The 20,984-nt window shown below is 54.0% G+C and overlaps 11 protein-coding genes across 11 annotated transcripts; 4 read left to right on the forward strand and 7 right to left on the reverse strand.

The window, feature by feature from the left end:
* Positions 1-244: 244 nt before the first annotated feature.
* Positions 245-1,076, reverse strand: MYCGRDRAFT_46630 (uncharacterized protein; the record flags this gene model as incomplete). The annotated part of the gene is made up of 3 exons (XM_003850341.1): positions 245-810; positions 863-951; positions 1,039-1,076. 3 exons carry the CDS (start codon positions 1,074-1,076, stop codon positions 245-247), a joined length of 693 nt encoding a protein of 230 aa, XP_003850389.1.
* Positions 1,077-1,895: 819 nt separating this feature from the next.
* On the reverse strand, positions 1,896-3,019 carry MYCGRDRAFT_74750 (60S ribosomal protein L2; the record flags this gene model as incomplete). The annotated part of the gene is made up of 4 exons (XM_003850340.1): positions 1,896-2,192; positions 2,249-2,814; positions 2,875-2,932; positions 2,990-3,019. 4 exons carry the CDS (start codon positions 2,990-2,992, stop codon positions 2,055-2,057), a joined length of 765 nt encoding a protein of 254 aa, XP_003850388.1.
* Positions 3,020-3,342: 323 nt separating this feature from the next.
* Positions 3,343-8,373, reverse strand: MYCGRDRAFT_74752 (putative ABC transporter; the record flags this gene model as incomplete). The annotated part of the gene is made up of 13 exons (XM_003850339.1): positions 3,343-3,465; positions 3,527-4,722; positions 4,779-4,843; positions 4,902-4,952; positions 5,005-5,076; positions 5,132-5,243; positions 5,294-5,704; positions 5,772-6,587; positions 6,641-7,009; positions 7,060-7,204; positions 7,257-7,480; positions 7,533-8,061; positions 8,118-8,373. 13 exons carry the CDS (start codon positions 8,322-8,324, stop codon positions 3,343-3,345), a joined length of 4,320 nt encoding a protein of 1,439 aa, XP_003850387.1.
* A 1,425-nt stretch (positions 8,374-9,798) lies between these two features.
* Positions 9,799-11,592, forward strand: MYCGRDRAFT_12498 (uncharacterized protein; the record flags this gene model as incomplete). Its single annotated transcript, XM_003849984.1, has 5 exons — positions 9,799-9,981; positions 10,072-10,241; positions 10,341-10,470; positions 10,526-10,897; positions 10,948-11,592. Coding segments are annotated over 5 exons (1,500 nt in total), but the record flags the coding sequence as incomplete, so codon positions are not given.
* Positions 11,593-12,215: 623 nt separating this feature from the next.
* On the reverse strand, positions 12,216-12,879 carry MYCGRDRAFT_105461 (uncharacterized protein; the record flags this gene model as incomplete). Its single annotated transcript, XM_003850338.1, has 2 exons — positions 12,216-12,480; positions 12,541-12,879. 2 exons carry the CDS (start codon positions 12,789-12,791, stop codon positions 12,384-12,386), a joined length of 348 nt encoding a protein of 115 aa, XP_003850386.1.
* A 233-nt stretch (positions 12,880-13,112) lies between these two features.
* MYCGRDRAFT_105463 (60S ribosomal protein L39) lies at positions 13,113-13,695 on the forward strand (the record flags this gene model as incomplete). Its single annotated transcript, XM_003849985.1, has 3 exons — positions 13,113-13,148; positions 13,207-13,307; positions 13,403-13,695. The coding sequence occupies 3 exons, from the start codon at positions 13,143-13,145 to the stop codon at positions 13,449-13,451; spliced, it is 156 nt and encodes a 51-aa protein (XP_003850033.1).
* A 53-nt stretch (positions 13,696-13,748) lies between these two features.
* Positions 13,749-14,726, reverse strand: MYCGRDRAFT_74759 (uncharacterized protein; the record flags this gene model as incomplete). The annotated part of the gene is made up of 1 exon (XM_003850337.1): positions 13,749-14,726. One exon carries the CDS (start codon positions 14,724-14,726, stop codon positions 13,749-13,751), a length of 978 nt encoding a protein of 325 aa, XP_003850385.1.
* Positions 14,727-15,187: 461 nt separating this feature from the next.
* On the forward strand, positions 15,188-16,534 carry MYCGRDRAFT_100974 (60S ribosomal protein L4; the record flags this gene model as incomplete). The annotated part of the gene is made up of 3 exons (XM_003849986.1): positions 15,188-15,325; positions 15,390-15,484; positions 15,540-16,534. 3 exons carry the CDS (start codon positions 15,216-15,218, stop codon positions 16,448-16,450), a joined length of 1,116 nt encoding a protein of 371 aa, XP_003850034.1.
* A 345-nt stretch (positions 16,535-16,879) lies between these two features.
* On the forward strand, positions 16,880-18,010 carry MYCGRDRAFT_110455 (uncharacterized protein; the record flags this gene model as incomplete). Its single annotated transcript, XM_003849987.1, has 2 exons — positions 16,880-17,391; positions 17,442-18,010. 2 exons carry the CDS (start codon positions 16,970-16,972, stop codon positions 18,001-18,003), a joined length of 984 nt encoding a protein of 327 aa, XP_003850035.1.
* Positions 18,011-18,109: 99 nt separating this feature from the next.
* MYCGRDRAFT_46633 (uncharacterized protein) lies at positions 18,110-19,165 on the reverse strand (the record flags this gene model as incomplete). The annotated part of the gene is made up of 3 exons (XM_003850336.1): positions 18,110-18,794; positions 18,849-18,922; positions 18,974-19,165. 3 exons carry the CDS (start codon positions 19,163-19,165, stop codon positions 18,110-18,112), a joined length of 951 nt encoding a protein of 316 aa, XP_003850384.1.
* Positions 19,166-19,961: 796 nt separating this feature from the next.
* On the reverse strand, positions 19,962-20,824 carry MYCGRDRAFT_105469 (uncharacterized protein; the record flags this gene model as incomplete). The annotated part of the gene is made up of 2 exons (XM_003850335.1): positions 19,962-20,205; positions 20,529-20,824. The coding sequence occupies 2 exons, from the start codon at positions 20,799-20,801 to the stop codon at positions 20,095-20,097; spliced, it is 384 nt and encodes a 127-aa protein (XP_003850383.1).
* Positions 20,825-20,984: the final 160 nt, after the last annotated feature.

The following is a 20,984-nucleotide window of genomic DNA, read 5'->3' on the forward strand; positions in this document are numbered from 1 at the left end:
CGACGGGGTGAGTTCTGGCCGGATGCGATGCGGGAGCTGATTTGTGGGGGAGGCATGGAGTTGTAGTATTCGTCGTCTGCGGCTCGGGCGAAGGAGCTAGCGCGGGAGCGAGAGACGGTGCTGGCAGTGTTGATTCGGCGGATTGGAGCGCCGTTGGCTGGGCTGGAAGCACCCGTGCGAGAGCCGCCGGTTGCCCTATTCGATAGTCAGTATGGCTTTGAGCGAGACCACGTATGCATCAAACTCACGCTGGCCAGTCTCGCTTCACCTGCATCAACACTTCCCGACATCGATCGTAGTAGGTCAACTCGGCCTCCAGAAAACTCGTCAGATCCTGCACCGACTCCACCTCTGCCTCCTTGATGTCCAGCATCCTCCGGAACACATCCTCGCTACTCTCCTCATACTTCATCTTCTGCGAGCGCAGCTCCTCTTCCATCCTGAAGTCCTCCTTCTTCGACTTCTGCATTTTCGTCGATGCTGTATCGTATGCCAACCTCCTCGAGTCTAATTGCTTCCTCGCCCGCTGGTATTCCTTCATCTGTACCAGCGATCGTTCCAGCGACTCCAGCCAGCTGCTCGTCGCGTTGGCGCAGTAGGTCTCTTGCATGCGTGCAATGCGTTCATTCGCCCGGCCTAGTGTGGACAGACACTGTCCATATTCGGAGTCCGGTTCGAAGTCGTCGCCGTGGCTGACCATGCTGGAGCCGAAGAATCCTACCGCAAGCTGCTGTTCCTTGTCCTGGTACTTTTCTCGTTTCGAGAGGGATTGTATGTAAGCGTCTGTTGAACGCTTCAACTTGTCCATTCCTGGAGGTCTGATCAGTGAGGCCGCGTAGCTGTCGCATCTTGATGTCGTTACCCTGGCTTCGAAGCTGCATCTCTGACTCGAGAGCCTTGAACTCTTCATTTGTGTCGGTCTTCACCTCGCCTCCCATCCTCTCTTTGCCCCTGCATTGAATTAGCATTGCATCCGGAGGACGGAGGAAGACCTGGAAACTCCTCGACCTCATGCGGGGGGAATCTCAGAGAACTCACCATTGCTTGATCCGACCAAGCTTCTTGTTAACGTTCATGTTGGCGAATGTTCAGCGCCAGGTTTTTTCGTGCAAGCTGTTGGAGCTGCACAATAGTCCAGCGATTATTCTGTAAGACTCAGATATAGCTGTCGTCGTGGTCGAGAGCTAAGTGTGGTATGTTTGTTGCTCCTCGAGTCGCGTGACAAAGATGCGAGGCAAGTTGTGGTAGGTGGTCAGGGATCCTGGCGGAAGAATTGCCTCTCCTCTTCGTTGTTTGCTTCGCCGTCTCGTGAATCCGATGTCACGTTCGAGCAAAATCCGGTCAAGAAAAGAAGAAGTGGCAGACGGGACTCGTCCCTGGAATGCCAAAGGAGGTCACTGCCACGTAAGCAAGGTGACCGGGTTCCTGGTTGAACGATTTTCCTCAGCGAAAGAGTGTAAGATGAGTTGTGAGAACGTCACTGTCGATTGTTTTCGATTGTTGCATCACTCGACGTCCAACGAAACGTGTCGTGGTAGGCTTGCAGGTGCAAGATGGTTTCAGAGCAGGTTTCGAAGTATTTTGAATGGGAGCGAGGGGCAGGAACATGCTCTCAACTTTTTTGATAGCACGCTCGAGCCCGCCACTGGTTCGCGTTGCTGCAGGGTACGGCGGCTGGACTTGCTTGGTTCCGAATTGCCTCATGCTGGCGCTACGGGCCGTATCAAAACGTGCAATTATTTGAGTCTCACGAGAGGGGGAGGAATGACCTCGAGGGTACGGAGCCACGCTCTCCGAAGCGACACTAATCTGAGTGCTGAGAGAATGGCCTACGACGGAGTCTGAACTGCATTCCACTTCACTCAGTCCCTCGAATGCACCCGGGATAATTGCTTGAACATCAAGTCATTGGTTTGGTCCGCACATGAATCCTGAACGAGTAGCTTTCTGCCATTTCAGTACAGCTAAAACCCATGAAGAAGCCCTGGCATCTGCTTTGAACGCAGTGCAAACGCATAGAGATCCCACCAACACCGTCGTCCTCAATGATGCATCTAATCCTTCGTCTTCTGGGTACCACGCAGGAGACCCGTTCTCCGCGCAGCAATGAGACCGGCCTTTTGACCTTGTGCGGCGTAGCGGGAGATGGTCGAGGCCTTACCGATATGCTGGTGGTTACCACCACCGTGAGGCTGTCAATTGCGTTAGCGATCGTTGTCTTGCTCTGCTCTCTCCTTGATATCCTTACATGGTCGACGGGGTTCATGGCAACACCACGAGTCTTGGGCCACGAGTTGCGCTTGACAGCGAACTTGTGCTTAGCACGCGACGCCTTCATGAGAGGCTTGTCGGTCCTGCCACCTCCAGCAACAATTCCAATCATTCCACGGACGGAGCTCTTGACGACCTTCTTGGCACCGGATGGGAGCTTGATGCGAGTCTTGCCCTCATCAGGGTTGTGTCCGATAACAGTCACGTAGTTTCCGGAGGTCCTGCCGAGGGCACCTCTGTCGCCAATCTTCTCCTCCACGTTGCTGACAACGGTACCTTCTGGGACGGATCCGAGAGGAAGGACGTTTCCGATGGTGAGCGAGGCGTTCTTGCCGGCGTAGATGAACTGGCCGGTGTACATGCCCTCGTTGGCGATGAAGGTCTCGGTGTGGAGCTTGTATCGGTATGGGTCGCGGAAAACGACCTTGGCGAGTGGTGCGCCGCGGCCGGCATCGTGGACAATGTCCTTTACAACACCACGAATGTATCCATGGCGCTCGGCGAAATCGTAGGTGCGGAACTTAGCCGGGGTCTTGTTGAGGCCTTGCGAAGAGTGTTAGTATATCGGTATTCTCGGTCATCGTGGCTGATGGGAATGCGTACGGGTGTTCGCGGTGAAGATGGACCCGCGTCCCTTCCTCTGGTTGCGAATAACACGACCCTGTGAGTGTCAGTCTGGTTGCTCGGTGGTGTCCTCGAATGTATGGCGGATTCGTACCATCTTGTCTGTTGGATGAGTGTGAAGTTGTCGTCGACGCAAGTCTAAAAACTCGAAGTTCGTGCAATTCCATCGAGTGGGAGCTTGGCAGGTGCGATCGCGGGACTAGCCGCGCATTCCAACGATTAGTCATGACCGCACCCGTCCATTCGGTCTCAGTGAGATACGTGTAAACATTTCAAGCTACCAACCCGGGTGCTCACATCAACGAGAGTCAACAGTCTGACTGCACTTCAATTACATGGCGACTCGAACACAACAAAGGTGATGCTCTGCTGATGTACAGAGTGTATTGCCTGTCTACTGTACGCCAGGCTTGTACAGTCACGCTCTACCCGGTATGGCTTAGCATGCTATGATTGGCAAAGCAGCCGGAAGCTGGCATTCTCTTCGAGGAGACGTTGCGGAGGCCCGAAGCCAACCACCTGTGCATTGTCCATGAAAATGACCACATCGGAAGACAAAATTGTATCGATCTGCAACAAGACTGATCAGCAAACGTTCGAAGCCTCTTCTCGAGGGACACAAAGCACTCACCCTGTGCGCGATTGTAATGACGGTGCAGTCCCGGAACTCACTCCGTATGAGCTCTGAGATAAGACTATGCGCGTCAGAGTCCAAATTGCTCGTAGGCTCATCCAACACGATGACTGCGCCGCCACTCCTCTTCCTGCATAGAGCTCTAGCCAAACAGAAGAGTTGCTGCTGGCCTTGACTGAGGCGCGTCTGGTCGAGCGCTGCATCCAGGCCTCCCAATTGCTCAATCACTTCTTGCAGCGCAACTTTCGAAAGCACCGCGTTCAGATCATGGTCCGGCAACCTGCCAGAAGGGTCGAGATTACGTCTGACCGAATCTGGCATGATGAAAGCTTGCTGAGGAACGCCGATCAAATGTTCCTGAAGCTGATCGGCAGACAGCGTAGAGATGTCGACACCATCGATGATGATCGAACCGGAGCGGAGAGGCAAGACTTGGAACAGCGCCAGCATGAGGCTCGTCTTGCCACTGCCAGTTCGGCCGCACACGCTCACTTTCTGTCCAGCCTGTATCTCAAGACTGATATCTCGGAGACAATCTCTGTCTTGCACGGATTTAGTCTCGTATTGGGCGTACACTCTGTCCAACGTGATAGAACCTTGGCTAGGCCAACGGGCATCGAGACCGGCAGCGCTGTCCGAACGACTCCACTCGTGCTCGGGCATCAAGTCAGGGTCTGACGCAAACGAACGGATCCGCGCAATGCTACCAACAGAAGTTTCCATGGTGGTCCACTCGGTGATCAGCCGCGATAGCGACTGACTGAAGCTGAGAATGCTCGTCAAGGCCAGAGCAAGGTGACCGGGCGATGTTGTGTCGCGCACTGTTACGGCGAGCGCCACGACCACGACCGCCAGCGCCATTGTCGTCATATCAAGTACGAGACGCAACCAGCGCTGGACGCAGTAGAGTAGGTAAGCCGGAGTCTGCGATTCATCCAGGAGTCGCCGGTTTGTCTTCTCGGTGTGCTCAGACCAGCCTAGAGACCGGATGGTTACAACGCCTTCCAGTGTCTCCAGAAAATGAGAGTAGAGCGGGCTGCGGCGCTCGAGGTCGAGATAACGAAGCTGGCGGGACGTCTTGAGATAGGCCTTCTGAACGAAGAATATCGTGACCAACACCAAGGGTATGGTGAGGCCCATATACGAAGCACCGATCGAGATCAAGACCAGAGATGCTATGGTTTCGCACAGAGCTATGCTAAATGTTAGACAAGGTGCCGTCATCTCATTCGCATCGACCCGAGCTTACTGTTGCCAGTGGATATCAGCGACGTTGGCAAAGAATTGCAAACGTGCGACATGTCTTGACTGAATCTGTAATCGATGTCAGTGCTCGAAAGTTCTTCTCTATGGCGGGCTTGATTATGCGCACTTGTTGAGTATCGTTCCGGTATCAGTTTTGTAAAACAGAGAGTAAGGTGCCCTGCTGAGGTTAGATTGCAGGACTTCACCACAAGGCAGCGCAAGTTACTGACCTTGCAACAGTGTCAAGCAGAACCTGATGCAGCTTGCCGGCAGAGATTGGCATGATGGTCAGAAAGACCACACTGAGAGGTTCGGTCAGTCTCCGACTCGGATGCAACATCGGTCTTCAGTACTCACACCATATTTGCGCTGGTCACCAGCATGGAAGAGCAAGCAAGAGCCACAAATACGGTCAGATACAATGCAAGATTGCTCGTGCCACTCTCAGTCCATCTTTGCAGCCAGACCTCTGTTGCACGTCAAGAAGTGTCGCGAAAACGTGATGTGAGCAAGACTCACGAGTAAAAGAAGAGCAGAAGGCAGCTCCGATGGAGCACGACGCAAAGAGTAACAACGACAGCAAGCTGGTGGTACTGAAGTAATACCTGTAGACTGACCAGTCTCCGGTCTGGCGGGTCATGTCTTGCTTCGTTTCCGGCGAGGGTGGCTTGGTAGCAGCATGGGCTACGCTGCGAGGCCCTTCTTCACTACGAGCATGGGCTGTGTTATCAGAGTCGGCAGCGGTCGCTAGACTGTGTCCCTGAGATCTGTCGAGCGCAGTCAATTTCCCGTCCTCGAGGCGAAAGACCTTGTCCGCGATGTCAACGAGCTTGGCTGAGTGAGAGACAGCGATGATTGTTCGATTCCCTCGGCGGAACGGCGAATTTGCGATTGCGATGTTGTTGACTATAGCTGCTTCAGTGCGAGCATCTGGAGATCCAGGTCAGCAACGGACAGCGAACACCTCGAAGCCAGGCGAATGCCACTTCTGACTCACCGACAGCGCTCAGAATGTCGTCGAGGATCAGGATTTCTTTACGTGCATAGACTGCTCTCGCAAGAGCAAGACGAGCTCGCTGGCCGCCCGAAAGAGATATGCCCCGGCTGCCGATCCGCGTGCTGTCGCCCTCGACCTGGTTCCGCAAATCATCGGCCAGCTCACATGCCCGAAGCACATCCTTATACCACGTATCATCAGGCATTTCGTCGGGACCTTTAATGTACTGCGCTATCGTCGTATCCGTGACCCACGGTGACTGTGCACAGTACGCAACGCCTTTCGTCGCCAATGCAATCTTGCCTGTAGCACAGCCAACCTCTCCTAGGAGTGCTTTCAATAATGTCGTTTTTCCGGATCCAGGTGGCCCGATGATGACGGTTATGGTGCCTTTGATGGCCTCAAATGAACAATCCGTGATCAACGGTATATCAGATCGAGAGCGCGAGATTGTAGCATGCTGTACCAAAATCGCCGCTCCGCTGGTAGCGACTGACAAAGTAGAGAGAGCAATGTCGCCCACATCATAGGACTCCAGAATCGATGGATTGTGAGTTTCAGCCCTTGAAATCTGGTCGCGACTATCGTTATATGTTGCGAGACAAAGGTAACGCTGTAGTCGCTCAAAGCAGACAGATGCCTGGGCCCATCTAGGCAAAATTGTCAATAGCTTTGCGGTTGGCGTCGTGATCAGGAATAACAACGCCAGGGATGTGAACGCCTGTGCAGTATCGATTTCTTCTTCATAATCCAGTCGCGCTTTTATGGCATAGATAATCCAGGTGAGTACTGGTGACCAGATTGAAGGAACGACAGCTGAGAAGCGGTTACTTGCTTGCCAAACATGGCTCGTACATTCGTATACGCACCAATAGCATTCAGTCCGACCACAAACTTGAGAAAGCCCGACGCGCATTGCAGCTCGATATTCCGAAGGCTTTGGAGGTGCTCGGTCGAGAACCTCATCAAGCCAGATATCCGGACAGATTGGATTGAACCAAGAACGGAGCCTGTCGCCCCAACACGCTTCTGTGTGGCGTCGTTCCACATTTTCCGACGATTGCCAATCCGGCTGGAGACCCAGGTCTGCGCTCTTGTCGAAGCTAGTGCGAGCACGATCGGTACAACACTGATGGCGCCGACTTGTCTCGATAGAAGTGCGATGCCGACGATGACTTCGATCAGGCGAGCCCAGGCTTCGTTCAACTCTGCGAAGACTCTCAATATAGTCTCGACATCTGTAGCACGTCAGAGTCTCAACAAAATAGACAAGCTATGCCGATGATACCTGTCGACATCAGAGTCACGGCAGCGTTGTCTGTATCTACGCCATCGGCCGCAACCAACGCCTGGCTGAAGACTGAAGCGACAAGCGTGCCTCTTAGTTTGATCATGGTACGGCCCACCCGTCTTTCATATAGAGCGTTTGCTACCTGTTTTCGTTCAGTGGACAAGACTCCTGCAAGGACAAAAATCTGAACATACCGCGATTCCGGTGTAGATGAAGAACGTGGCACCAATGAGGCCATAGCCGATTTTCACTGACTCGTCAGACGAAGGCTGCGATAGGAATTTGACAGCTTTCTCTAAAAGGAATGTCTGAGAGTATGTGAAGCAGATCAGTGCCAAACGAGCCGGGACCATTGCTGCAATGTCTTTCTTGAAGCATTGAAGGCAAACTCGGAGAAGTGCGTGGCGTTTCGACATGTCTTGAAAGTCAATACCGGTGTGCATCAGATTATGACCCTTGAACCTACGAACCTGACGCTGCCATGCGATTATTCAAGCTCCTCCCCAGCTCAGTCGAGTGAATGCTTTCGTCCACAGGGAACAGATCATCTGACGAGAGTAGCCGACGGTAGCCTGTAGTCAGGAGAGGAATTGTCCACCAGTATAAGGCTCTGCTGATGATGCCGCTGACACTTTCCGGAGAGGAATTCTGGTAAGGATCTCTCAATATACGTGCTTTGCTGGCAGCCTCCAGCGCAAGCAGAGCGAGCTTTAGACTCAAGGTCACGGCCAGGATTGTCGAGAGAGCAGTCCTGTGGCCTAGCAACAACACTGTCCGTAGTTGAGCAGCATCGAAGAGGCTAGATAGCAGCAAATAAGTTATTATAAGGCTGGATGGACGCAGGCTTCTGTCGTGTTCGAGTACAGTAAGCGCAGCGATTCCAAGGGACAAGATCCACGACAAGGCCGAGGCTGCTACTGACGTGCCAGTATGCTCTGGATCACGACTCCAAAGAACTAGCAGAACAAGTTGCGCGGCAGCATACGAAAGTGCGGTGAACTAGCCAGGCAGGTCAGCATTTCTCGCAGTGAAGCCAGCAACGATGGCAAACTTACCAGTTTGAATGATCGAAACTTTGTCCTTATTGTCTTGGTCCGCGACTTGCTCAGAGCCAGAAATCGCCAACATGTAGCGATGATGAAAATGACCGAAGGTATGACGGACAGAATAAGCTGCTCGAATCGTAGGCTGAAGTCGAAGTGATGCGTGCAACCGTGAACATCACGTTGCACCCAGGAACAGTCCTGTCCGGGATTTGACATGGTCAAGGAACATGTGGAGTGTGTTATGGAAGGGGAAGAGGGAGGGAAGGACGAAAGGAGGATGCGTGCCATTATACTGTGTCAATCATGTCCTTTGAACCAACCTGATCGACATTCGGGAGGAGTCCGCTCGGAGACGCGGCACGTCCTGTGCATTAGCGGCGGAAGGTCATTGGAACCCGCCGCTACGAATATCAACAATGCTGCTGCCTCGAGACAGTCCCTTCGTCACGCATATAGAAAAGGTGCCGTGCATTTGTGGTTGAATTGATGGTTGATGTTGTTGTTGTTGTTCGTCCTCCCTCGAGAAGTCGGTCGACCGCACCAGTGCTGAGCTCGTATGCGGCTCGCACCGGCGTCCGGGTTCTTGCTTCCGACGTCTCATCTCCCTTGTTCTCGCCTGCGCAAGGGCAAACACTTGCACAGGTTCACTCTCGACCAGCCCGCCATCCTACGAGTGTTCATACATCACAGAGGCATCGTGGCAATTGCTGCATGGTATCCCAAAGGCACCAATGCGTAAGAGTCGACGACTGTCCAAAGATCGCCTCAGCCATGAAGAATAAAGCCATCTCCTGAAGAACAGAGTGGTGAGATATCGGACTGCAGCGACGGCGTGTGTGAAGAGAATTGTGCAGCGCAACAGTCTTGCGTCGATCGTCGAGCTTTTCTGACCTTTTGCCGACCGTGGCTTCGCGGGCGGAGCTAAGACTAGAGGCGAAATTCTGGGACAAGAAAGAATTATACATCGATCATGACCACGGACCTGCAACACAAGACACGGCTTGCGGAACCTCGTCCTGCTCCATCGGCGGTTTCGACCAAGTCATTGCTCTCGATCCGAGGTCAAGAATGGTCAGCAAAGCGAAAGGACTTCTATGGTCTGCTATGAGAGCCATGATGAGACTACCTGCGGAGCAAGCGACGAGCTATGGCATCTACAGCGCCGACCATGTCAAGCGTCTCTCCATCGAAGCTGCACGTGTTCCACATGCGGACGTGCTTCACACGACTGGTGAAAGGTATTGTTAGGCCCCATGCTCGATTCAGAAGTGAACAGACCGTAATCTCAAGCGGTCTTATGGACGGCTTTTCCACATCCGACACGGTGCAGACCTGTTGGTTCACGGTGTCGTTGCTCGCATTGGAAACATCCGAAGACATCGCTGCGATGGTGAGCGGACGAGCCGCGAGATCAGGAGATGTGCAGCTTGCGTCCGCGCCGATGCGCACATGTTTGTATAACATCTACGTACCTTTGAATAGCAAATGAATCACTGCATCATACCGTACCTTACCTCCTTTAACTGCCCCGCTTAGTCAACTTCCCGCGTGCTGTTAGACCGGCTGGAATCTTAAAGTCCCGGCTTTTGTTAGTTCTAGTGACGTTCGTACCTGGCTTCCTCTCCGTGCCAGAGCAACTTTCGACACCACAACATCGACGAGCAACTCCGATATGCCCAGCATGGACGTCGACTCCGATAGCTCGTTGTCCGAGGCGCCTGAGGAGGAAGTCAAGAAGCTTGCGCCCATCTTCATGAAAGCGAAGAAAGCCACCAAACTCGTTGCTCCTTCCCCAGTCGTCTCGCCTCCTCGACCGAAGAGACCGCCTTCACCACCCCACGAAGAGGTTTTGGCCGACAATCCCGACATTGCAGTGAGCCTCCAACCCTTTGAACACGAAATGGCGCGCTCGAGACGCGTCCATTGGCCTTCAATCACGTCGACTGACCTTTGGCGCAAACAGTTCATCGTTATGTTCAGATCACGTTTCCAGGAAGCATTCTCCAGCAAGTTGGCGCAATTCGGCCCGCAGGACATTGAAAGAGGTGTTGTGGATACTGTGCCGAGTCCGGAGATTCAAAGTCTACTCTGCGCACTGCTGGCGCTGGTGCTGAACAGGAAGAAGCCGATCGAGTACGTACACTTCGAGTCGGAATGAAGGTTTTCTCTTTGGAGGACCGCGCTGTGTTTTGCACAATGGTCAAGGCGAGACTAACGGATTGGTCCGAGCAGACGAGGACATCACGGGCGAGCTTTGGAGGAGGCCATCTCAGCACACAAGTCACAATGGCCGCTCAAGTGGAACGGCCAAAATCCGCTTCCAGGAACCAAGGACTTCAGCGATTTGTCGCCGTCTGAGAGGGTATGTTCATGAAAGGGTCTTGCTGTCCCTCGGGACTTTTGCTGACTAGCCGCAGCTCAACTTCCTCCGCACTCTCATCATCTGGGCATTGGGCTCGTCCGAGGTCATTTCCGACATCATCAAGAACAAGTACAAACAGCAACGCCACAATGACGACGAGAATCAGCCGCTGTCTGTTCAGCCGTGGGGACTTGATGGCGACAAGAGACGGTACTTCCTCGTGCAAGGCCTGGACGACACAAATTTCAGGGTCTATAGAGAGGGAAGTCGGTATACCAAAAACGCTCACTGGTACAGTGTGGCTGGCGACATTGAAGAGGTGAAGGCTCTCGCCGAGAAATTGGAAAAGGTCGACGGTACACAAGCTGCTCGTCGTCTGGGTGGGAAGATCCTCAACGCAGTTCCGACATTCGAGGCCACGGAGGAGGTAGGTTTCGAAGCGTGTAGAATGACGAAGCGTTCGCTGACAGTTTTTAGAAACGCCGCCGCCGCGAATACCGACAACAGCGTCGTGCTGCCTTTACCCGTCCGGAGCCTGGATTTGGCATCTACGAGGGACGCACCCGTGGCAAGCGCATGCGATACACATACGAAGAGGACGACGAAGGCTCCGAGTCCGATGCTACCTCGGCACGCCGCTCCACCCGTAACCAGTCTGCTCGCAGCACTCCCTTTGAAACCGGCCCGACCTACACCGCCAGCGGACGACAAAGCAGGCAACCTCGTACCGGGGGGTATGGGGAGAGCTTGCTCAGCAACAACGTGATGAATTCGGAAGATGTGCAGGGCAACGACTATGCGAGCCGCGCCGGCAGTGATGAAACTGATCCAATACGCTCTGGTGGGAGATCGACCAGGACTAGAGGTGCCCAACCTGCTACAAATGGCCACAAGCGAAAGCACATTGAAGGCTACAACTCGATCGATGAAATGAGTGATGAGGATGACGCCTCTGCAAATGGCGATGGATGGGACTCTGACAAGAACGGCGATGACGAAGACGAACACATGGCCGATGCCGACGATCAGCAAGACGATGCGGCTTCCGAGCCAAGCGAGCTTGACGAAGACGACGATTCCGGCCTTGGATCGTCAAGAAGTCTGCTTGTCAAGCTCAAGGTTGCAGACAAAGCAGCAGGGTCCCAAACCCGAGATACGCCACCAACCAGTCCTCCGGTACCGAAGGAGGGATTGACAAATGGCGTGAAGGATGAGGCCGCCAATGTTGCCCCAATGGCTGCCAATTCTACGAGTGATCCCACACTGGCTGGGGCGTCTCTGTCGAATGGACCTCCGAGCAAAGCTGGTACGATGGCGCCGTTGGTCGACCATGCTCCTGGTTTGTCGACATCGGTGGTCAAGGAGGAGACCGGAGCTCTTGATGTGACCAACGAGAGTAAAGTGAACGGCCACACTGGTACGGCGACGGCAGGTCAACCTGATACTACTGTGCAGCAATGAGAGACCTTCGCAGAACGCCGCGCACGTGCGCATGGCAGCAGATGGAAGCCGGATCTCTGTACGGACGTATCATGCATCACGCCATGGACTGCACGATTGTGCTTCCTCATACAGCAAATACCATAGACAGCATCTGAACAGTAATCGCAGATTAGTGGTGATTCATGGCAAACTGGGCGTGATGTTTCTCATGAAAGGTGCATCTCGGCTTGCGAGAGTAGTGTGGTACAGCCAGACAAGCATCCAACGGCCTTGTCTCTTAACTATGCCATGATATCGAAACAAAAGAGATTCAGATAGGATGTGCCAGTTAAAGAGTGTGGCTCTCTATTCCAATGAAACCGTGCCGACTCCAAAACGCCTTGCCATCGAGGCTTTCCAAAGTCTCAAACCCATGGGTATCCGATTTGAAAACATGGCACCCTCCCCGCGCAGCCTGGCCTCCATCCCATTTACTTCGACCTGGCATCCTCGGCATCTTCCAGAGTACTGTTAGTGCTCATGGTGCGAGAGAAAAGCGAGCGCGCAGTTGGATTCTTGTTGTTGTTTCTGGAGCGCAAGAGGATCAGTACAGGCAAAGATAGTATCGTCTCTTCCAAGAATACTCACTGCTTGTTGATCTGCCTCTGCTTGAAACCCGCGAGCTTCGAGCTGGCCGGACTAAGAATCGCATCCGAAGGGCTGACATATGTGCCGGGCTGTTTATTCTGCTCCGAAATCTTCTCGAGCACCTGCTTGTGCTGTTCCGTATCCAGAGACTTGTTCTCCTCCCCAGCTGCTGAGGACTTCGGGTTGTTTTGTTGCGCGGGTTGTAGGTTCGAGTCCTTCTCGGAGAGGGCAGAGGCGATCGAGTGCGACATGGTGAGTAGTTGTTTATATGCGGTGGCTGAGGGTCTCGTAGTGCGTCTCCTTGTGAAGTTGTGTTGTCGTTCGTGGGATGGAGAAGCGAATGGCAGGGTCTCGTTCTCTTTTTGAGGGCATCAACAAACCAGGAATCTGGTCGTCAAGCAAGCGATCGGTCGCCGGTAAAACATTACTCCGATTTGCTCGCTTTCGGAGGAAGATTTCGGCGCTCACTTTTCCTCAGAATATCACAGCACGCTAATGCCTCGTTCTTTCCTTGGCGCACTCGAAATCGACTTTGACGAAGCCCGACATCACTGCAGAACGCCAGCGACCAACACTTGAAGACATCAGCGACAAACGTCAAGATGCCTGTACGTGTGACATGAGCATCTCATACATCATCCACCATACTGACCATCACACCTGCAGTCCCACAAATCGTTCCGCACCAAGCAGAAGCTTGCCAAAGCGCAGAAGCAGAACCGACCCATCCCTCAGTGGATCCGCCTGAGGACTGGCAACACCATCCGGTACGACTACCTTGAGGACGACGAGCGACTGGGAGATGCACATTGTGGTGCAAAATGTGGTGGTGAAAGGACATGCACTAATGGAGACCACATAGATACAACGCGAAGAGGAGACATTGGCGCAAGACTCGCATCGGTATCTAAACGACTCGCCCCGACAACACTCATCAGCGGACGATACACGGCACGACGACACAATGCAATCACTCGATACGATTTGGGGGAATGCGGATTGATGTGCCGGGCATGGCTGGCTACCGATGGGCACGAACAGCTTTTCGCAGAATGGTCTTCCCACACGGCGTTGAAATGGCATGGGCTATGGAACGCTACACGATTGTTCCGCTGAGGAGATAAGGGCAAGCAATGAGAAATCTTTGAAACGCCACGAGCTGTTCACGTCGTGCACAAGTGATGTCAGGTTCAAAAAGCACCTTTGCTCTATCCAGCTTTCTGCTGTAAGAGGAAGCCTGCCGCTAGGCTTGTGTCTACCACTACCATGGCCTCCTCTCCTTTACCCAGCAAGCCGACGTCTCCCTTATTCGGCCCGCACCAATGCTCCCACAACTTGACCGATCCGCCTTGGAATCTCATGACACAACTGCTCCCAGCATACGCGACGCGATCTCCGAGCTCAATCACCTCGCCATGATCCATCCTCGCACTGCCTTTATCTGTACCCTCGCTGCCGCACCTGTTTGCAAATACCACGACGATCGGATCTTGTGGCTGACTGTCGACAAACGGCCAGAACCTCTCCAGCCAGTATGCCACAGTCTCCATATCCGGCCTCTCTGGGTTGACCATGGTGTCCTCCGGCGTCAGTCGAGTCAGCCATGCCATACTGAGAATGACCAGCTTGACATTGTGCTGAAGCATGTGCGTGGCGAACTCGAAATTTGTCCATGGTGAGGCGAATTTGTAAGGGTTGATGTCCATGCATATTCCATGGCCTACCATTCCCAGTGATCCCAAAGAGCTTGCAAAGAATGGCGTCTGTGCCGTCGTCGAGCGGAAGCCTTCTTCTGCCCATGTTTCGTCTGTGTAGTAGAGGAAGCTCTTCCGGTAATTGGCAAGTACTTTTCCGTCTGGTCCAATGGTGATGGTCGAGTTGTAGTTCTTGCCGCCCTCAGTACTGTCACCTTCTGCGGTTGCGATCTCCGGATACCCAACTATAACTGTACACTGCCGTGCTAAGGCTGTCTTGATGGCCCACTGTGCTGTTGGTCCTTTTGCTGTTGGCTCCAAGAACGGACGGATGTGGTCGAGGCTGGAGAAGTTGTATCCTGAGAAGGCCATTTCCGGGAGGACCAGAAGTTCGAGATTTGTTTGATTTGCACTCAGTATTGTGTCTGCACGCTGCATGTTCCTGACCAGCTCACCCAGGCGAGGGTTGAACTGAAGCACCGCGACCTTCATTGTGAAGCGAGGGACAAGTGGTTGCAGGTAGCAAGGTTCCAGCTCTTTGGCTTTATGATACGGCTTGAGCGCTCAAAACCTCTCGTAGGCAGTCCGCGACCATATAAGACCTCCGGGTCTAAACAATTGTCGCGATGAACCATGCACTAGATACAGGCGGTGGTACTTTTTCCACTGATTGGCAAATAGTCTTGACAAAGCGTTTCCTTGTCAAACTTCGCGCAGGTCTTAGTGTCAACTTGTCACTTTCCATCTGGTGGAATGCCAGCGCGACACAGCAATCTTCATATGCTCACGACGGTTGGAGATCTTCGAGCATGCGATGGAGCTGCTATAATTCATACAACGACTTCTGTCACTAACCGAGTTTTGTCCGGCCCGAATTGAAGAACTCTTGGCAACTCGAATTTCGTCGTAGGCAAGCTCGACCGACCGCACCAATTCGATATTCTCGCGTACTAACCCATCACTCGACAGCAGCACATCGAAATGGCCTCCCGACCAACTGTCACGATCCACGGCGCGGACGGCGCTGCCGGCGATGCCACGCACCCGCTCCCAAATGTCTTCAGGGCCCCGATTCGCCCGGACATCGTCCAGTACGCACACATTGAAAGAGAAGAAGATGGAAGGCAACAAGGACAATGACTGATAACGCGACAGGACTGTTCACACCGGCATGGCCAAGAACAAGCGCCAGCCATACGCTGTGAGCGAGAAGGCCGGTCACCAGACCAGTGCTGAGTCGTGGGGAACTGGTATGCGATACTCGATGAGAAGAATGGCAAGGACAAACACTGACAAGGACTACAGGTCGCGCTGTCGCCCGTATTCCTCGTGTCTCTGGTGGTGGTACTCACCGTGCCGGTCAGGCCGCCTACGGTAACATGTGCCGCTCCGGACGCATGTTCGCACCCACCAAGGTCTGGCGCAAGTGGCACCAGAAGATCAACCTTGGCCAGAAGCGTTTCGCTACTGCCTCCGCCATCGCCGCCTCTTCCAGCGCTTCTCTCCTCCTCGCCCGCGGTCACCACGTCATGACCGTCAAGGAGGTTCCTCTCGTCGTCAACTCCACTGCGTTCGCCGAGGGCGCGCTCAAGAAGACTTCCGCTGCCGTCTCCCTGCTCAAGGCTGTCGGTGCCGGCCCAGATATCGAGAAGGTCAAGAGCTCCCGCAAACTCCGTTCCGGCAAGGGCAAGCTCCGCAACCGTCGCCACACTCAGCGCCGTGGACCTCTCGTCGTCTACGAGCCAGAGAAGGACGGCAACAGCCTCGTCAAGGCGTTCCGCAACATCCCAGGTGTCGAGACCTGCCCCGTCTACGCCCTCAACCTCCTCCAGCTCGCCCCGGGTGGTCACCTCGGACGCTTCGTCATCTGGACATCGTCTGCTTTCGGCGCCCTCGACACCATCTACGGCACCACCACCGAGCCATCCGCACTCAAGCGTGACTTCCTTCTCCCAACCAACGTCATGGCCCAGCCAGATCTCGCCAAGCTCATCAACAGCGCCGAAGTCCAGGCTGTTCTCCGACCGGTCAAGGGCGGTGCCATTACCAAGCGCACCGTTGTGCAGAAGAAGAACCCGCTCAACAACAAGCAAGTTCTCCTTCGCCTCAACCCATACGCCAAGGCCTACTCAGCACAGGGTCTTGGTCACGTCAAGGCCGACGGCGAGAAGACGAAGAAGGATGCGGCTTTCGGCACCACTCTCATCGAGAACTAGGGTTGCTATATTTGGGTTTCATGAGCGGGTCATGCGGTAAAAAGCTGCACGGTGTTCTTCATAGAAGTCGTATGAACGAGCGCCTTTCCATTCCGAGTTTCTCGCGCCTTGCTCTTGTGCCAGCGCTTACGGCGATTTATAGTAGCACGTGTCAGACTCGTGGTCTCAGGCTCGTTCCCGGAGTCGATTGAGAGGCTTCTAAACGGACTTCACCATCGATGACGTTGCGCAAACTACTAATGTCGAGCTAACTTGGACTGGATCCTTCATGCCTGCTGGCTTGTGTAAGCCGACCGACCTTTTTCCCGATTAGGAATGAGGTCGGGCCCTGATTCATAATTGGGACATCGACGACACGGCACAGTCGACATTGAGCAATGCCATATAAGAGCATGGAAAGCGACCTGCAAATATGTTGGGCATCACAGCAGCAAACGTCCACGGACCGTATCTTCCATCAATTCGCATCAACTGATTCAACAACCACCCCGACTCACAACGACTTCTCTACTCACAACAATGCCAACTCAACAAAGGACCCTCATTCTCCTCACCGGCACAACCGGCGGACTCGGTGCCAAAGTCCTCTCCTTCCTCCTCACCAAACACTCCCTCCCACCGTCGTCCATCATCGCAACCTCCCGATCGGAGTCCAACCGCCAGCGCTACGAGTCTCAGGGCTTGCAGTTCCGCCCGGCAGATTTCAAAAACCTCTCAGCGCTCAAGTCTGCCTTTCAGAACGTTGAAAACGTCCTTTTCGTGTCAAGTCCTGAGAGGGACACCGCGCTTCGCAACGCTGAGCATGCCAACGTCGTCGAAGCGGCGAAAGCTGCGGGTGTTGGCAAGGTGTGGTATGTCAGTCTTGCATTTGGCGGTTTTGGAGACGAAAGCAAAGTCGGGTTCCAGCAGGCGCATTACGAGACGGAGAGATCGTTGGTCGAGTAAGTTCTCGCCACACGCAGATGATCGATCGGACTGACGTCTCTGACAGCTCCGGCCTGAACTTCGTCTCCCTCCACGCTGGTATCTATACCGACGCCTTCCCACTTTACCTCAATTGGTACCCTTCCTCGACTGAAGTCTTGCTGCCGGAACTCAAGCCTTCTGTTGCCAAAGGCGAAATCGCCTTTACGAGTCGCGACGACCTGGCTGAAGGCATCGCGGCACTCCTTGCGAAGGGACTTGAAGCATACCCATCGATCGTGCCAAAGACGGAGAAGAACATCGTCCTTCTCACCGCTAATTCGACTGTGTCGTTGATCGATGTTGTCGATGCGATCAATGACGTCCGTGGAACAGCCACGCCAGTCAAGTACCTGCCTCCAAAGGAGTGGATCGAAGCCTCTGCGAAGGACGATGTCGGCGGCAAAGGATTGGCGTGGTTCGAGGCCAGGCTTGTGGTTCTTCAAGGATTTGTCGATGGAGATGCGGCGCTGGTCGATCACACTCTGGAAAGGCTGCTAGGGAGGAAGCCGGAGACTGGTGTGCAGGCTGTGGAAAGGTTGTTGAAGGAGAACGGGGAGTTCACTTGGCACCAGAATCATGCTCGGTAGCTGTGTAGTCGGCGGGCGGTCCAGAAGATTCGGAAAGCTGATGTCGGTCGTACTTAAATAATAGTTCTTATAGAGTTTCCTTATTTATACGTTACATATCGTCGCTTCAGTACTTGGTAGCGTTCTGTGCAGTCTGCTCGTAATACCACAAAGCATTCGTAGCATTCGTGCACCCAGAGACACTCGGCGAGTCGACGGGCACTGCATGACCATCCTGCGGTCTGCCGTTCACATGCCTGAAGTACCACACTTCGCCCAGAACTGTCCTGCCGGTATCGTTGGTCTTCGCCGCTTTGCCAGCATCCGTCTCGTTGTACCTGGGACCAGAGCATCCTAAGTATGGCACCGCGCCGTACTCCTCCGTCAAGGCGTTCTCCAAGTCAGACCTTGTGTATCCCGTGCTGTTACTCGGCAGGATGCCATGTCCGGCCAACCATTCCCAAGTTGGCAATTGACGCTGGTAGCGAATGGCTGTTTCGACGTAATCGACGAATTCCTCGTGCTCGACGTATTTCGGACCGTAGCAGGGCAGATCGAACGTGGAGTAACACGTTCCATGCTTGGAGAACTCGTGCGCCCACAAGACGTGGTTGGGACCAGTCTGAGCGACCCAATGCTTGTTCATCCATGCGAGGAGATCGTAGAGACCGAACGCCTCGAGGAAGGTGTCGACACCAGTGCCATTGTAGGCTGGTACGACTGTGCCATTCGGGAGGCCGTTGGTGGTATTTGGTGATGGGAAAGGGTCGTATTGACGTGAGAGGTCGCAGTACTGGGTGTAAGAGCCGTTGCTAGTATTGTTAGTCGGAGGATTGACAAGTGATGCGTATAACATCGAAGCTCACCAGAAATCAGGCCACAAACCGTGAAGAGTAAACTCATTCGGCGGGAGAGGATTCTCACTCCAAGTGTCCCAAAACTTCTCGAGGTTAGCCAGCACCTCTGAGCTCATATCGTGGGAATTGCTCACCTGAGTTGACAGGATTAGGCCTCCGAAGGTCTCCGTGCAGCAAGTGTCTGCTGATGCAGGGTTCGCCTTCTTGGAGCACGAGCGATACGCTGGTTGTATTGAACAAGAGTGATTACTCTGGGAGAGCCCGCTGTACAGCTCGGCGGAAGTCGAGGCAGCCAGCAGGCCTGTGATAGCAATGGCAGATCTCATCTTGGAACAGGGAATTGTGGAAGAAGCGGGATAAGAGACAAACCGTGATTTCATTGACAGGTCGTTCTTATATCATGTCTCTGAACCTAGTAGAGGTTTGGATGACGAAAGAGGCAGGAAGTAGCTCTTTTGCCTAGATCCGACACGTGGGTCTCGCATTGTGCTGGTTATCCAGATCTGCTGTGGCCTCGTGCGTCGATCTTCTGCAACGATAGGCGGAGACGGCCGTCGGTGCTTTCTTAGCCGGAGGCACTGCATCGGAGGAAAGCCTTGAAAGGGTACGGCAGCAGACGGGGCCCTGCGTCGGCCGCGAGCCCGTATAAGCAGTGTGTGTGTGAGATCAAATGGAAGGATGGGATGGAATATGCAAGTTGTTGAAGGTCCTGCCTGGAAGGGTGGTCGGAGATGTGCACGGGCCAAGCTGTAGTTCCAAGCTGAACAGGGCTGAGGAGAGACCATGGTCGATGACAGTCTCGACAGAAATGCATCATCATTCTGATGGCAACCGCTTCCGGGTAATGCCTACAAGTTGGGAGACGAATCAGGAAACCATGGTGTCGAATGTCGTAGCACCAACGCGCGAAAGCCTCCCACGGCGATCTCAGGCTCTACATGAATCCTCTTAAGATGTCTCCAGCAAATAGGTATGCGCCAGCCGACCTCACTTCCTCGTCGCCAACACCAGCACAAACGCCCACCTCACTCCATATGTCCGCCCGCCCATGGCTTCCTTCAACGCCGCAAACCTCTCCGGCACAAATTCCTTCAGATTCACGTCCGGCATTAGACTCCACAAGAACCCCTCAACCCACTCATAATCCGCCTCACGGGAGATCATCTTCTCGTCGTCGAAAGTCTCTACGCTCTGGTCCGCGGTGACATGCGAAGGGAATCCCTCACCAACCGGCTGCGTGAAGAGGTGGTCTGGACTAACGTGGATACGGCGCACGGATGTCCAGGTGTCGGTGGGGAAGCGAAGGTGATCGTAGCGGCAGGCGGTGGCATTGAGGGCATCGGTATGGTACGCTGATTTTCGCGCCCTAGAAAGACGGCAGACTTGGTCAGTCTACAAAGTCTAAATGCTTAGATGGTGTGGATCAACAAACAAGACCATGTCATCCCAAAGAGTGTAGTACGCCGCGCGCACGGCGTCCAGGTTCTCGCCGTAATCGAAAATCAGTCGAGTTCCATAGAGCCAGGCGGCAAATGTGCCGCCGGGGTTGAGAACGTCTGCGATGCGTGGAACGGCGACCTCTGCATCCGCCCAGTGAATTGAGGCTGCTGCTGCGACGAGGTCGACTTTTCCGCCTCCTGGAAGATTCGCCGTGCTAAGGTCTTCCGCTTTTGCTTGGAGGAAGCTGACCTTTTCCTTGGGGTTCGCCGCGAGGAACGCCTTTGCAGCTTCCACGTACTCAGCAGAGGGATCGGTGACCGTTACGTGGGAGAACTTCTTCACGAGCTCGGCAGATACGATTCCAATCCCTGCGCCGATATCTACTGCGGAGTTGAAGCTCCCTCCATTGGCCTTGTGGTGGTCGTACACGGTCGAGTAAACTTTGGGAGGGTAGGCTGGGCGGAATCGCATGTACGATTCCCAGTCGAAAGAGGCATATTGGAAGCCGGATCGTTCAGGCATGATGGATTGTTGCACTCGTGAGGGACGTTCGACAGATGGAAGCCTCAAATTAGTGTTGCAAGAAAGTGGTCTTTCGCGGTGAGAGGAATGATGCTACTCTACCTTGCGACGTGTGAGAGATCTCATACACACCGACACTGTCTTCATGGAGCATCCCCGCCCCCGGCACGAATCGGAACAGGG

The sequence above is a fragment of the Zymoseptoria tritici genome, chromosome 8, assembly GCF_000219625.1.
Source record: "Zymoseptoria tritici IPO323 chromosome 8, whole genome shotgun sequence".
Classification (NCBI taxonomy): domain Eukaryota; kingdom Fungi; phylum Ascomycota; class Dothideomycetes; order Mycosphaerellales; family Mycosphaerellaceae; genus Zymoseptoria; species Zymoseptoria tritici.